The following is a 16263-nucleotide window of genomic DNA, read 5'->3' as shown; positions in this document are numbered from 1 at the left end:
GAGAGATCAGTGTTGCTTTTGTCAGTATGTCCTAAATACTGACTGCTCAGGCCAGCTGGCACTCACACAGAAGTGCTGAAGAGTGTGGGTAGGTGAGCTGTTTGTGGAAGGATCAACAGGGCCTTTATATTGTGTCAGAGCCTTCTGAGGGCTCTGAGCATGAGAACAAAGGAGATTCAGCTGACAGAGGCTACCAGAAGTTTAAAAAAGCTCTTTGGTGAAGTCCTGCCCTGAAGAGTCTCAGTGAAACTGAGCAGCCGTGAGATAAAAAGAGAATGGTCTCTCATGCAGGCAAACAAAAGGCTGAAGAACAGAACTAAACAGTTGGCTTTCTCAACGGAGAGGGATTGCTAGTGGAGACCTGCATGAGATTTGTGCTGTGCAGCAAGTTCAAAAGTGAGTCTGTAAAAGGAAGTGAAGGTCAGTTTGCTGAAGATACCAAGTTATTAAAAGCATTTAAGACAAAGGCATGAGAACCACATGACATTAAAAGGCATTGCAGTAACAGATTAGATTAAAATCCATGTAGATACGCATAAAAACAGTGTACAGGGTGGGGAGGAAAAACAATCTGAACTTTTGAAGTCTTATGGAAAACAAAAAATTACAGATACATGTTTTATATTTCAGTTTTACTTCCAAAAGTACATCAACGTTATGATTTGGATGGGGATGCCAGTATGGCTAAAGTGAGTAATTTTGATTTGAGTTTATATACCTGACTCAGATAATGATACTGAGATGAAAGCTACTCAATTTTCAGATGAATAATGTTAATAAAACTATTTTAATATGCTAATGAGGATTTCTGATTGACAGAAATATATGTGTTAACAAAGGATCTAAAAGTGTATTAAAGCCTTACTTTGCGTACAAAATATGGTTGTATATTTAAAAAAAGAAACAACAAACCCGAAGTCCAGTCTTCTAAATTTCAAGTGCTCTGTTATTGCATAATTCAGTGTTAGGGGAAAAGGAGCCTGACACTGTGGAGTCCTGAAGTAGCTAGAAGATTCATAACATCAGCTGTGATGATGCAAAATTTAATGTTAGAAAAATAACTGTCATTTTCTCTCAATAGAGAGGAGTCTCTAGGACTCTGCAAAAGGGTGGAATATCTGTTGCCTCTTAGAAATTTTCAGAATCTGTGGGGGACAAGTAAAGCATGTTTCATTCTTTTGGTCATTTTCGTAAAACTCCTGAACTGGAAAAACTCACTACCATGTTTAGCTCTGCCTCCATAATGAGTTGTCTCTGACTAAAGTTTAGGCCAAATTACGCATTTTAAAGTACCATCCTTATGTTGCTCTTTCTTTTATTAGTCTGTTTTGCTTTGTTGTGATGTATTGATTTGAAGCAATAGTAAAGAGAATGCCAGATTAGTTCTTATGTTGCTTATTTTTTCCTTCAGTCCGTGACAGGTATTGTATGTTATGCCTGTAGAGTTGCCAGTTCTTTGCTACTTTACCAGGAGCTGATGCGAAAAGGAATACGATGGCTAATGTAAGCAATTGATTGCATTTCATTGTGCCTTTTTTTTTTTAATTGAGGTATGCCTTTATTATCAAAACATAATTCTGTGATCTCTCTATCTTGGGAGGTTTTCCTTACTCCTTGAATATGAATAGGCTTTCTGAATTTTTTCCTTCTTGCAGTTATTAGGGAAACAAAAATATTTTTTTTCTGACAATAACGTTAAGCTCTTTGCAAATTCACTTTCTTCTGTGGATAATTTAAGTTTAACCTCTGGTAACATGCAGGGACAATTGAACAACTTGCACAAGGTATCTTTATATGAGGATTATGTAATGCATTTCTAACTGAAAGCAATTCCTAGTGGCAGTTATTACTGCAGGTATATTGTTCTATTACTGATTGCTAGTAGGATGGCAGTTGAATGCTTTTGTTATGGACTAATGCTTCACTTTTTTAGTGAAGTAATCAAGGATGATTACAACGAAATGGTTCATAAAAAGACAGAGGTTGTCATCAGGCTGGATTTCTGCAGCAGAAACATTGAGAAAGCTGAGAAAATGTGAGTAGAAGCACTACACCAAATTCATTGATTTTTGCATTATCATTTTTAGTGACAATAGTATTTCGAGTTGTGGTTATTTGCAGGGTTTTTGCGTATAAAAATTAAATTTGAATCAGCATGGATTTTCTGATGGCAATGACTTAAGCAAATTTAGTTGTATGCTTTTACTCAGAGTATTAATTTTGCTGCTTAATCTAGTGAGAACAAGTAATTACTATTGAGTAGTAATTGTGTGTGTTCTTTTTCTCTTTTCTTCTCTGACTCAGCTCATTTGCTGTTGTTGACTCTAGAAGCTATAGTAAAGCCTGGACAAAGAATCGAGTACCTTTCCTTTCACTAGTGCTTTTGTCACGGAGTTCAGTTGTGTATGACGTTAAATACTGCCCCTTTCACAGCTTTAAGACCATAGCATGAAAGAAGTTTTATTGTTGAAATATAACATAGAGCAGCTGCAAATGAAACCAAACCCACCCCTCACCCAATTTAGAAAAAAAAAGGTAAACACCCCCAGAAGACAAAGCTGCATTAGGATATCACTAGATCATGGTGCATGCTTGTAGGCACGCCAGAAATAAACTGCACAGGACATTCTACATCTGTCATTATTTTAAGTGCTTGACCATTATTTCTACCTATTTTGGTTAATTCAAATGGAGAGGTCTTTATCACAGAATCTTAATGTTGCCCATATGGACCCATTTATGTCTCTATAGCAGACAGATTTTTAGAGCTCTTCCTGTAAAACTGACACAATTTATAATTAGGCAACTAAAGAATTTTCTTTTAGCATAAGAGACCTCCAGGTTTCAAAAGATCAGAGAAGACACTTATTTCTCTTGTCTTTCATGTTGAGGAAGCAAATGTTTTCCATTGGTCAGTCTGTTCTGCCCTACCTCTCTCAGTCAGGAGAAGGTTGAAGGAGATGGGATTTCACTGTTCAGTTCTCTCTCCAAGTATCATTTTTTTCTCTCCTCTCACTTTTATTTAGTCTTCAAATTCCACTCAATGTCCAATTTACAGTCACATTCTTTTCCACTTTTAAAGAATCCTCACAGTGTTTTGTTCAGTCTTTCCACAAACTAGCAGTAGCTCTGTCTTTGAGGTGTTTTATGCAGTCTGATATGAACTTCAAACACCATCCCTTCTTAGGATTCTCCTATGGGTGTAGTTATCCTATGCAACCTAGTGGCAGTCTTCCCCAAATGCTGTCTTGGTCATAGGATGATTAGTGCACACATCTATAGCCAGTGGGTTTTCAGAGTAGACTTAAGAATAGACTTAAGCCTGTTGGAGCTGCTAATGCATGTGCAAATTGAACACCTTGTATGTAGTAATTATGGATACCCAAGGATTTGACAAGACTTGGTCTGTGTGTGCCAAACATACCTTAAAACCCAGCTGTGTCGGTTTATATTTGCTTCAGAAAAAAACCCAAAAACACAGCAGTGAAACTAGTGAAGTTGGTAGCTAGCAAGGTAACAGTATACCTGTGTAGCCTAGTTACAAATCATTAAGGTGGTAATCCAAATGCCTCTTCAAGCCAGTTTCCACTAGTTGGCAGGGCTGGTTTTTGTTGAACTCTGTGTTTGGTTCATGTAGTTTTTTCCTTCATTCTGCCAGAAGAAAGCCCCTTAGAGCTCAGAAGAAACAGTGTAGGTTCTCATTTGTAACTCTGGTGTATTCAGCAGTATCTCAGAGCAGCAGTGTGAAAAAAATTGTTCATTTAAGAACGGGAGTAGTTCTCATGTTGAACAGGAATTTGCTATGTGTTTGCATTCATCTTTTGGCCTCAAGAAAGGGTAGGATTTTCAGGTTTTTGACTTCAGAAGACTTTTATGGGGCTAGCAAAGGACATGTCCTCTTGTTTGTCCTTCCTTTTCAAGGCTATGCTTTGAAGCATGACAATGCAAAGTTTTTATTTTAAAAGATAAATGAAGTATTGAACTTGAGCAAAGTATGTATTTTTGAAAGCAGTTGAACTGGTTGTTACTGTATTTTTAAAAATAAAAGGTACCCGAGACTCAACAGGAAAAATATTGTCCTGAATAAGTTGGCACTTAAGCTATGGTCATATGGAAAGCATCAGTATGAACAGATGGTCTTACTATCCCATCCTTTAAACTTTCAGTAGCACAGCCTTTCCAGTAAGTTTCCTTAGAAAAGCATTTTGGTGCACTGAAGTATTAGTTTATGTGTCATTGACTACTTTAAGTAACTTTAGTTTGGTAACATTTTAAAAGTTATTTGATTAAAGGAAATAGTCCTCCACTGCCTGTGAAGTACAAGTAATGAGACTAGACTAAAGAATTCAGGAATGGAAGTTGCAAATTTCTTTTCTACAGTTCCAACATAGGAAAAAAACTCAAGGAATATTTTTTTCAAAACTAAAATATTTCTATTATTAAGGGCCACATAACATTGTCAGTGTTTCATGGTTGTTGTTTGACAGAGACTGTATTTTATAGACAAGAAAAGGCGGTTATTGTTACAGCCTGGATTCCAAAAGTATTTGAGTGTGTTCACTGCTTGTCTTTTTTCTCTAACTGTGCTTTTTTTGGTGGTCAGATATGAGAATTTGATGCAGATCAACTTGGAAGCATCAGAAGTGGATGAAATTTCAGAGATACACACAAAGCTGTTGCGTGTAAGTATCTTACAAAGATTCTGTGTCATTCTGAAAATGGTGTTTCTAAAGAAAAAGCCAAATACATGATAACACAGGTTTCTGTGAAAAACAACTCTGAATTTTCAATGTAATTTCTAGACTGCCCAGTTGTTGTTAAAATGTCCATACTAACGTGAATATCTTTCTGAAAACAGGGTAAAACCTTTTATATTAGCTCAGTGTAGTGAAAATAAGTTCCTGAAAATACAGTCTCCTTTTCTAAAATACTCAAGTAAAGAATTATAACCTGGAAATATATTTTACTTTGCTGTTATTTTCCCTTTCCTTAAGAAATTTTTAACTACTTTGTTGGCTTTCTAAAATGTTACATACACAAACACACATCAGAGTGGTCTGATTTGAAATGCGCATGATGTTTCCAGACAAGTAAGGAAAAATTGAAAATAATTTTACACACTGGTGTCCTGGGAGCAGGTATAAAGTTCTTCATTGTAAAAGCAAAAGGTGATGAGTGCATTTTTATTTTGAATGTTGTATGAACTGCAGAGAAAGGAAGGTATGAATTATGTGGATAGTCCATATATGAATTCTTAACAAACCAAAAGAACAAGTGTAGAAGTAAATCAGGGATATATGAAAGGTTGAAACTTACTGTTGAAAGATAATAAAATTTAACTAAATTAACAGAAATGCCACCATCAGATAAGATTCTTTCTTTAATAATACCATGCTTTATTTGCTTTTAGAAAAGCCTAGGCAGATAATTGGACATATTTCTTTAATGGAGATCATTGAAATAAATGGGTCTGTAGTATTAATGTGTTCGGACTCAAGTAATCCTTGAGTAATTTTTCACTTTACCTAGTGGTAAGATTGAATTTTCTTGCTCTTACGTAGCTCTCCAGCTCTCAGGGCACAATAGAAACTAGTCTTCAAGATATCAAAACCAAACTCTCTCCTGGTGGTTTACTGGCTGATGGCTGGGCAAATCAGGAAGGCATGCATCCAAAAGACAGAAAGTGAGTAACTGTATTTATTATTCTAATATGTGTCAAATTCTATACTGAGTTGAGGTTCATAAAACTCATTAATAGGTACTTGAGTTTGTGTTAAGTCTCATTTTTTTCCTTTTGTCACTCTAGTCCAGAAAGGCTGCAGGCGCTGCTATCTTCCATCACAGACATTTATTATCAGTTCAAAAAAGACAAAGCAGAACGAAGTAAGTAACTTATTTGATTCACTTTAACAAAAAATGTAATGTAAAGGACAGATCAGTCTTTGTTTGACTAGGATATTTGTGGTAGGTATGGAGAGTTAGCCACAGTGAATATGTCTGTTGGTCTTTCTTTGTGTGATACCATCTTAAAGCCCGTATGAATGAAACACCTCTATTAATATCATGAATTTCAATTGCAAGACTGGAGAGGAGGAAAAAAAGTAAGTGACCACTTTTACCTATCAGGAGAAGGAAACTGTATAGGAAATGGGTAAACTCAGTTGACTTTTGCGTAAATACAGCTAACAGAATTGAACTGGTAATGTCTGTCGTCTGCTCTGATCCTAGGGCTTCCCTATAATGAAGAACAAATTCACAAGTTTGACAAGTAAGTTTTGAAGTTAACTTTGGGAAATACCATGATTGCTTTCAGGTCCTTCAGGTACTCTTGCCAGTAACCTCTTCTGCTGATTTTTATTGTAAATTATAACCTCTTTAGGATTGCTTTGTAAAAGATTTCTTTTAACTATCCTAATACATGGAGGTGCCAGGATATGATATGAGGTGCTTTCTAGCTGTGGCATTTCTTCACTGATAGGCCTTCTAAATGTGAAATACCTGTTCATTATCTGGGCATAACTGTTATATAGGAAGTACACTTTTTTCCTGTTTTTTTTTCAGGGAGGAAACAGCCCTCAGTAAGACTGAAATGACTTTGTAACTAAAGTGGAGATAATTTTCTACAGATAAAAAATATAGTACTAGCTGAATGAAATTCTAGCATGATTTAATCTTCCAGGAAATATAGCTTGCAAAATAAATTTTAATGCCGTTTTCCTTGCCTGTTTAAAATTGTCACTTATGAGAAGTGGCCACATTAAGTGTCTTTGTGTAACCTGAGTGTCTAGACTCCCATTAGGCTCCACTGACTCTACACTGCTACACGTGGTCTCAGGATCGATTTGGTTCCTCATACACAGTTTCCCTATGCCATTTAAGTTGCCCTAAGGTATTTGAGACAGGCAGGTAGGACACAAGTCAAATGGGTAACCTACACCTTTCTGGACAGATGGTCAGAAGCAGGGTGGGGTATCCTTTTTGGAGAAGAGAGGGTTGCATGGAGACCCTCATGGCAGCCTTCCAGTAGCTGAAGGGAGGCCTACAAGGAAGACAGAAAGGGAGTCTTCATCAGAAACTGTAGTGATAGGACAAGGAATAATGGCTTCATATGGAAAGAGGGGAAATTTAGGTTAGATATATTGAAGAAATTCTTTACTGTGAGGGTGGTGAGGCACTGGAACAGGTTGCCCAGAGAAGTTGTGGCTGCCCCATCCCTGGCAGTGTTCCATGAGAGGGACATTGGTATCTTTATGGTCTCTTCCAACTTAAGCTGTTCTATGATTCCATCTCAGATTGTGCTAGATGCTTATGTATAATTATTCTTCTAGTGGCTGGTCAGTTGAGTGGTTCCCTAGACTTTTCTAGTGCTATATGAATTTAGATACCATTTCTGTAATTCTCTAAGATGTCTTGCTCTTGCTACCATGAGTGTGGCTTCACTAATGACTACAGATAGAAAGCTGCTATGCAGAGGGCACTGTTTTCTCACAAGCATGCCCCTTGATTTTCCCATAGTGAAAGCTAAATTGGTTAACTGGAAGCAGAAGAGAGATTTTTCTACTATTCAAACCATGTCCTTGCATTAGTATGTGAATAACTTCAAATAAATAGACTTCATTTTCATGGGTTTGAATACTGGTATATTTTCTACCACAAGTGTCTCCTTGAGATTGTTCAGGTTTATTTGAGATCCTAAGTACCTCTTACTTTACTTGATTCACCTCAGAGAGAAATGGCAGTAGTTTTTGTTAAGGACTGTGCTCTATTAGCAGCAGGAGCTGGCTTTTGTAATATTTAAGCAGACAAGAGAGCAGCACTCAATTCGAATTTTTTTTTTCTAGTTGAATGATAGGTATGCGTTCCTGATAACAGTCCAGCTACACTCTAGCGAGAATTTAATTAACCAGTAGCTATCATGCAAGACTTAATGAAATACTAGAAACAGGTGTTAGACTGTAGTGTCCCAGTATCCCTTAGTTTCACTTACTGGTTCAATGCACAGCATGGCAAGGCAGTTACACTGGGATTACTGTCTGCTGCACTAACCAGAACTGGGTTTTGTTTTGCTTTCCTGTCCTTTTCCGCTTGTGTTTTTCTCTTGTCATAAATTTAGACTGAAACAAAACTCCTGTTCTTTTTCTTGCATATATGTTACTCAGTGCAAAGGATTATTCATATATACTGGAAGTTCCAAATATCGGCAGTAGGCAAATAAGAAATAATGAGGATTTCTGTCCTTTCTATTTAGAATCCCTTTTCCTTAAATATACCAGCTTGGGTAAATACTAACTCCAAGAAGACATCTGACTATTTGTTCTTAACAAATAATTGCAACTAAATGCTTCAAATAATTTTATTTTTCTCCCTGCTAGGGAATGTTTTTGAGACATAAACTGTCAGTTCCTATAGGATGTTGAGTTCTTACACATTGCCACAGGATGAATAAAGGTGGCTGAACAGATTTTTAGTTCACAAACCTCTTTTCCAAATTTCAGAAAGTAGGTTAGAAGAATGGGTTCTGAATGCAGTACAACACTGTTTTGGTTGTTTCTGTGTTGCAGGCAGAAGCTGTATTTGCATGCTACAAAAGCCATAGCTCTTTTCAAAGATGAATGTGTCAGCAAGTATGATACGTTTTTGGACAAAGCTGAGGACTGGACAAGGCAAGCTATTGATTTCTTTAATACTTGGTAATATTCACTGTAGCACTGTTATATAGGCAGCTCTTTAAAGCAAACTTTTTTTCCCTTAGGAAAATGCTTCACACAAGGAAACAGTTACTGGCTCTCACCAACCAGTGTTTTGGTATTGAAGAAGAGGTGTCCAAATACCAGGACTATATAAATGAGGTAGAATGCTTCAAAGTTATGTGAAGTATTTGCATAGATAAAAGACTTCCACATATTTTAATGTCAATAGTGTTTATAGTGAGTCTTACATTAATGCAGTTGTATTAAAATACAGGGCTTCATGGATGCCGTGTGTGGTCTCTAGTAACTTCATTGCTGATGTCAGTGACTAGAGAGTGGTGTTATTTTTTGAATCATGACAGTTTTGGAGTTTAGGGGGAGTTGGATTTGGGGTGGGAGTTTGGCAGGGTTTGTGGGTTTTTGCTGATTTGTGTTGGGTTTTTTTTTGGTAATGCTGGCATTTCCCCCCAAAAAAATCTGTGCAAATGGATGTGGTTTCATTGAGAAATGTTCTGTGCAACTGTTACCATAACATTATCTGAGGACCTAGAGGATTATCTTAATACTCTTATGGAGCATAAAAACACTACTTCCATAATTAAGATTTAGGGGATATATGCTAAAGGATATAGGTTAAACTAATGCTGCTCCTGACATGAAAGAAACTGTTTTGTTAAAATTTGGGCATTGACTCTGCAGGATGCAAGCTTAACAGAATTACCTCAAAACCGAGAGAATTAGAATATTTTCATGTGGTAAAATTATTTTTTAGAGAGGAAAGATAAATGAAAGAAAAGCACTGGATAAGTTTAAAATCAGTTAAGTAATGGTGAAGAGCAGCATTTTACTTCTTATTTGTATTTTAGTAGCACCACCAAAGTCACTGTTATGATCCTGTTGCCTTAGGATATTTACAAACATAACAAATATATACTACTTCCTTTTGAGAGTTTATTGTGAGAGTTTTAGACAAGAAGACGGAACAAATCAGGGAACTATAAGTTGTGTCAATACAAAACTTGCCATGATCATCTCAGCTTGGAGAATATCAGCCACCTTAGTACTGTAATGATTTTATCGGTATCATAGCAATGGAGAATTTAAAGAAGGATTTTAAGGTGGGCATCAAGACATACATGACAACTTATATTGTAACTTAAATTTCCTGTTTATCTGTTACAGTTACAAGATGCTCTGCCACAGAAAATGTTTGCAGCTTCGAGTGGGATGAAACATACAATAAATACAGTCTATCCAAGCTCAAACACATTAGTGGAAATGACCCTTGGGTAAGAATTTCTTAATGGCATTGATGTAATATTGTATCCCTTCTATGCAGGGAAATAGAAAAAAAAATAGGTGACTTGGTGATTGCTGTATTAAGATCAAGAATTTTATATTGCTGAAGTGGTGGTACAGATTTGCAAGTGAGTAAGGGACAGCACTAGTTTATCTTTTGGTAAATATCCAACTGTTACCTGTCCTTATTTTGTATGTAATGGCAAGTTGCTGAAAGCTGCATGGTGGTGAGTGATCAGAGCAGGTAACTATCCATATAAAAACTGTAACCTCTCTTTTGCTTCTGGTTACCACAGTATGAAGAAACTAAAGGAGGAGATGGAAGGTGTTGTTAAAGAGCTGGCTGAGAACAATCACATTTTGGAAAGGCAAGCAATTGTTATCCCTTTTGGGGCTGATACTAAAACAGGCTTAATTTGGTACATTTTGTAGATCCAGAATTTAAACTGAGGGACAATTCTATAATGTCTTTAACTGTGAATATATTTTGAACTATTGAAATGAGGTGTAACAAAAAAAAAATTATTCAAAACCTTGGAACATCGCTGTGAAATCATTCTGACATAACCATTTTTGTGGCATTTTTGTTTCATGTTGTTTAGGTTTAACTAATAAAAATATCTGTTGCATAGACAGATCAATCCTGAATTTAAACACAGTACTGTTGCAGCAATCCAGCGATGTCTTTTAACTCCTGGCTTTTAGACATTATTTTTAACAACTGTGGAATTATACCAATCTGAATGAATGATTTTGCAGTTTTCAGATTGCTTAAATAAAGCGAAGAGGCAAACATTTCTTATAATCCTGAGAGGGTGTTGTTGTTATCACATACAGATTGACTTTGCTTTTTTTCTGTGATGATGATAAAATATATAAAAATAACCATCTCCTGAAAGCTCCATGGTAAGTTGCTGGTAGAGCAGAGTTTAGCTTCAAGCTGAATTAGTTATATTTTGTTCCCCACCCCCAGTCCCATACTTGGACCAAAGCATCCTCTCTTCTCTCTTTGCACGTACAAAAGTTAGGTACAAATGCCTCTGTTGGCATGTGGCAAGGGAAAGGATACCCCACTAACGAATTAAAGGTTGATTCTATAATCTAGTCAACCACCTAAAAAAATACTATTTTTTTGGTTTAGATTTGGTGCTTTGACTACGGATGGTGGCCTGCGGAATGTGGACTGTATCTAGCTTTCAAAGGACCGGAAGAGGACTTGTAAATTTTTTCAAAAGGAAAAAAGTACTGTTGGGGCATTTAAAGGCAGATAATAAATCTGTATCTAGGGTTTTTTCCTTCAACAACTGTAATATTAAAAAAAATGTAAATATGTATAAGATGTAAATATAAAAGAAATATATATCTTTTCTTGGTCACTTTTAGGATAGAATTACTTCTGGCAGGGAATTGAGCCCCTTGGAGGATTTCTGAGGAAATCCTAAAGGAAAAGGTGTTGTTGATGAAATTATTTGTCTGCTTTGAATATTGCCTTTTTTTTCAGAATGCAGTTTGGTCTTCCCTGCAAGAGGACTTGGAGAACTCCAGAACACCCTTGTATAAAAGGTGTTTTAGATTTCCTTTAACAACCACTAGTCTAGCTGAATGACTTTGATCATCACAGAACATGACAAATGTTTTAAATGAGATGTTTTTAAATGAGTGCGAGAATAGGGACTAAAAGCGCATAGGACAGAGCGGAAATGCATTTCTCTTTCCGTCACATCTAAACTGTTAGTTCACTTCTACTTGAGAAAGAAAACTCAAAATATTTTTTTAAGCTCTCTCCATATTTAGTGCCATGTTGTCTGTAATCATTTGACTGCTCTGTATATGGAAGTTTTGCACTCCAGCATGTCAGACTGAATGTCAAAATTCCTTTTTTGGAGTACAGCACTTTAAGAATTTCCCTGTAATCTTATTGCTCACCACAAGAGAAGCGGGTTCTTAAAAAAGCTTTTTCAGGATTTTGCTTGCAGGTATAATTTTTAAAAAAAGGTTAAAAATTAATAGGAGGAGAATTTGTGGGTAGTCAGTAGACTGGATAGCATCATGCTTCAGTAGTAACTGAAAACTGGAAAAATAAATTACTGGTCTAGATCTTGAAAAGGGATCACCCCCACTGCTGAGTTATGACTGAGATATCAAACTCAGATGGAAAATTTAGTAAGACTCTATATTTATTTTCCAGCATGAGTAGTTAGTACTTTCAGTATCAGGAACAGTGTGGCCAACACAATCCAGGCAAGTGATTCTTCCCCTGTACTCAGCGCTGGTGAGGCCACACCTGGAGTACTGTGTCCAGTTCTGGGCCCCTCAGTTCAGGAAGGATATTGAGGTGCTGGAGCAGGTCCAGAGAAGGGCAACAAGGCTGGTGAAGGGACTCAAGCATAAGCCCTATGAGGAAGAGGCTGAGGTAGCTGGGGTTGTTTAGCCTGGAGAAGAGGAGGTTCAGGGTGACCTCCTCACTCTACAACTCCCTGAAAGGAGGTTGTAGCCAGGTGGGGGTTGGTCTCTTCTCCCAGGCAGCTATCAGTAAGACAAGAGGGCACGGTCTTAAGCTCTGCCAGGGGAGGTTTAGGTTGGATATTAGGAAGAAATTCTTTACAGAGAGGTTAATCAGGCATTGGAATGGGCTGCCCAGGGAGGTGGTGGAGGTCCCTTGAAGTTTTTAAGATGAGACTGGATGTGGCACTTAGTGCCATGGTCTAGTAACCGCGGTGGCAGCGGATAAGGAGGTGGACTTGGTGATCTCAGAGGTCTTTTCCAACCCGGCTGATTCTATGATTCTGCTTCCAAATATGTAGGAAAGGAAAAAGAGAAGAGAAAAACAAGCAAAATCTCAGAAAACATCCCTTTGTTTGGATCTTACAGGTGTACTTACTTGTTTCAGATGAAGAACGTGCAAATATTACAGGACTCGTTCATTCCTTTTGGAAACCTGGCCATAAGTGTTCAGTGGTGTCCAATAGTACTTGTCTTTGGTATATTACATCTGTAAGTAGAGCTGGACTAAATATATTTAGAATTTTCTATAATTAATGGTGAAACATTTAGGTATAAACTAAACACACTGACCTGTGATAGCATTCAATAGTTTTGTGATGCTTATTCCCTGCATATCTGTCCAGGTCAGAATACAAAATATTTCCATTTAATTTTTTTAAAATATTTTGATAGAAACTTAACAAAATTTATAATTGAGCGTTTCATTGCTAAAAGAAGAAGAAATTCACTGCCTTGATGTCCCAGACCTGCTTTCCAGTGTTCTTGGTGAGAATCAAATATTAAAAGGGAATTCGGACATTTTTATACCCATATGAGCAGCTTCTTTCTCTGCAAGCTTTATCTCCCAAAAAACCTAGCTATGCAAAAGGAGTGCAGCAGTTTGTCACTCATCTGTCCTTGGTTAGCCATGGCATTCTTAATTTTTTGTTCTAAAATACTGGAATCATGTCTAACTGGAATATTTTAGTGCCTGCTTGTACATTTGTTCATTCACATACACGGTCTCACTGAATGTCAGTAAAACACATGAATAAATATTACAAGAATTGGACTCTCTGTGCATAAATTGTATTTTTTCCAATATCATGTCTGTAATACTTTGTTGTTTCAAAGTTCTTAATCCTGAAAGAAAACAAATATTTGTTGAAATATATAATTTTAACTTATCTATACTGAAGCAGTCTGAAAAAGAAAGTTAATTGTAGTAACAGTATAGTCTGTATATTGAAATATGTGCAGCATTCTTTTACATGGTTGAAAACATTTTGTTATATTTTATGTTCATTTTAAACATTGCTGGGTTTAGTGTTGCTGAATATATCAGCAATCTTAATCTCGTTAAAATTTCTTTTTCTAAAGCAATTTTAATGAAGCAGTAGCTAAGGAACTTGAAGTAATCAGTTCATAATCTACTGATTACATTATTATGAAGGAAATAATTTTTCAAGTCAAAGTGTAGTGTTATAGTACCATCAACTTTTTGCTCAAAGTGTCCTGATGCTATGAGTCATGCTACTGATTTGTCAAAAAAGTAATAGAAAATAATATATGGTTCTTCCTCCTGAAGCTGGTTTACTGGTTTGTGGGGGTTTAGCTGAATATATTAATTATCTGTTACTTGAACAAACCTGTCTTCCTACGAACTGTGAAAATGCATGAGCAAATGATTTAATGGCATAAATACATTGTCAACCACTTATTGTACAGTGTGTTCTTCTGCCCTTCCATAATTTCACCTTCTGGTAATTTCAGTATTGCCTGAAGAGTTTTATTTCCTTGTAAGCACAATACAAAGCCTGAAATCTGAAGTGCAAATTGCAGCAGCTGTCCAGAAAACGTGCCCTGCACAACAGAATCACTAGTATAGGTGATATGGTAGAGTGACTAATCATTTTTACTTTAATTTTTTTTTAAACTACTTTGTTGATATATGTTCTGAACAATATTAGTTCTCTGTAATGGTGGCAAAAATCCTAATCTCTTCTCAGTGTGAAACAGTCCACTGGAGGAGCTCAATCAGTACCAATTTGGTTAATCACAGTAGAAATGGTAATTATAGAATAGTTTTGGTTCTGATAGTATGGCAAGGATTGAAAAAGCTGAATGGGAAAGATTACTTTTGTGGGTTTTTATGCTTGAAGGCTAGAAGATGAATAAGCTGCAGTTGCATAAACTTGTTTGAGTAAAACTAAAGCCAGAGCTGTTCTTAAGTAGTTGCACAGCCTGCTGTTATTCTGAAATCCCTTCCAGAGAGGGCACAGTAATGGGTCTGAGTAGCCACATTTGGTTAGCTACACCTGTGCTGGCTTCTAGCTAAGGACCTGAAAAACAGTGGGATTCATGCCCACCCCCGTCTGTGCAGAGGAAAACTTGTTTGCCTGTGACCAGCCTGATGATGAGCACTTTTAAACTTAAAAATTAACCTTCTAAAACACTTTCAAAATTAAAAGGAATACTGGCCACTTAAAGATAATTTAGGGGAGAAAACAAAAGGATGGCTGGGGTCTGGACTGGGAAAAAAATGGGAGTTGTTGGCTGAAAGAAGGGAATATTGGAAGGAGAAAGCAAAAGTCTTTGGTAATCAATCTAAAGGCTGTTACAGAAGATCAGCATTTACCATGTCTGCAGTGAAAGGATTATAGATTATTAATATAAACTGTAATGCCTGAAACAAAAAAAATCCAGCTTACAAGTTTGGAAAAATCTTTCTACTAGTAAAGATAGGCCAGGTGCCAGAACAGATTATCCTGGGAACCAAGCAATATCGTTTGAAGAGGGGTTATAGGAACAGGTTAACTGTTGGGAGCTCCTGTAGCCGGTTCTGCCAGTGGCAAGGCTGCCTCACGACCTAATCTTCTGTGCTCTTAACAGCTTTTTTTGGGGGGGCTGTTATTTGTTCCATCGATCATTAAAAAAAATGTGGTTAGGGGTAGTATCCCTCAGTGGCGTTTGCTATTTTGACACTGGTACCTGCCCAGTCTGTAGTAGTTGTAGATATACATCTTTTGGAGAACTTCGCTGCTTGTTGGCAAGTAAGGTCGGCAGCGGCAGGTTGAGCTGCTGATGCGTTGCAAACAGGGGCACGCTGCGCTTGTTCCAAGTTGTGGTCTGCTCCTGGAAACGGACACAAGTGTTGAATGAGCGCTTTGACTACCCAGGCTTCCACCCAGGCTACCCTCCCCATCCAGGTGTGGGTTATGTCACCGCTGTCCAGCCCTGGGAAACATTTCCCCTAGTAGCTGCTTTAAGGCACTGAGGCATATCATTTTAATGGGAATCTACTGAAGCGCATCGCCAGCTCTTGCCAGCTCCCCCGTGCCAGGGGCTGCTTCAGCATCCCCGAGTGCGTCTATGCCGAATGACGCGGAGTTTGTTCCTCCCGGGCGCGGGGCCGGCAGACCGGCGAGACGTTTCACGGCGAGAGGACTCGGGAAGCGACGCGGCGGCCGCCAGGTCGAGGGAGGACGCGGGCGCAGTGCCTCCTTCGCCTCCGCCGCCTCCCCGCTCCCCTCGCCCGCGGGTGTCGTGCGTGAAGCGGGGAGAGGTGGCGGCGGCCGGCGCGCCCCGCTCCGCATGGACCGGCGGGAGAAGCCGCGGCGGGGCCGGGCAGTGCTTCTCCCGCCGCCGCTGCTCCCGCCGCCGGACGCGCCCGCCGGCGCCCCGGGCCCCGCGTTCGGCGGCCGCCGCCGCCCGGCGCCGCCGCGGCCCCGCCACGTCCGCACCATCTTCGACGCGGCGCAGCCGCCAGAGCCCCCGCACCGGTTCGGGC

At 38.3% G+C, this 16263-nt stretch overlaps 1 protein-coding gene across 3 annotated transcripts in view; it reads left to right on the top strand.

Annotated features, from left to right (window-relative positions):
• TBK1 (TANK binding kinase 1) overlaps positions 1-12274 on the top strand; it is a 28284-nt gene extending 16010 nt beyond the window's left edge. For all 3 annotated transcript variants that reach the window (XM_039381919.1, XM_039381920.1, XM_039381921.1), the window contains exons 10-21: positions 631-689; positions 1412-1503; positions 1934-2035; positions 4604-4682; positions 5562-5683; positions 5807-5883; positions 6229-6268; positions 8562-8663; positions 8753-8849; positions 9873-9979; positions 10286-10357; positions 11131-12274. In XM_039381919.1, coding sequence (XP_039237853.1) covers positions 631-689; positions 1412-1503; positions 1934-2035; positions 4604-4682; positions 5562-5683; positions 5807-5883; positions 6229-6268; positions 8562-8663; positions 8753-8849; positions 9873-9979; positions 10286-10357; positions 11131-11182 — 1001 coding nt within the window. In that variant the 3' untranslated portion in view covers positions 11183-12274. The remainder of the gene's footprint in view (positions 1-630; positions 690-1411; positions 1504-1933; positions 2036-4603; positions 4683-5561; positions 5684-5806; positions 5884-6228; positions 6269-8561; positions 8664-8752; positions 8850-9872; positions 9980-10285; positions 10358-11130) is intronic.
• Positions 12275-16263: the final 3989 nt, after the last annotated feature.

This window comes from Pipra filicauda, unplaced genomic scaffold, assembly GCF_003945595.2.
Source record: "Pipra filicauda isolate LSUMZ 115617 unplaced genomic scaffold, ASM394559v2 scaffold247_size1415610_pilon, whole genome shotgun sequence".
Taxonomy (NCBI): Eukaryota; Metazoa; Chordata; class Aves; order Passeriformes; family Pipridae; genus Pipra; species Pipra filicauda.
The sequence above is the reverse complement of the archived record's forward strand: the minus strand, read 5'-3'. Positions and strand labels throughout refer to the sequence as shown.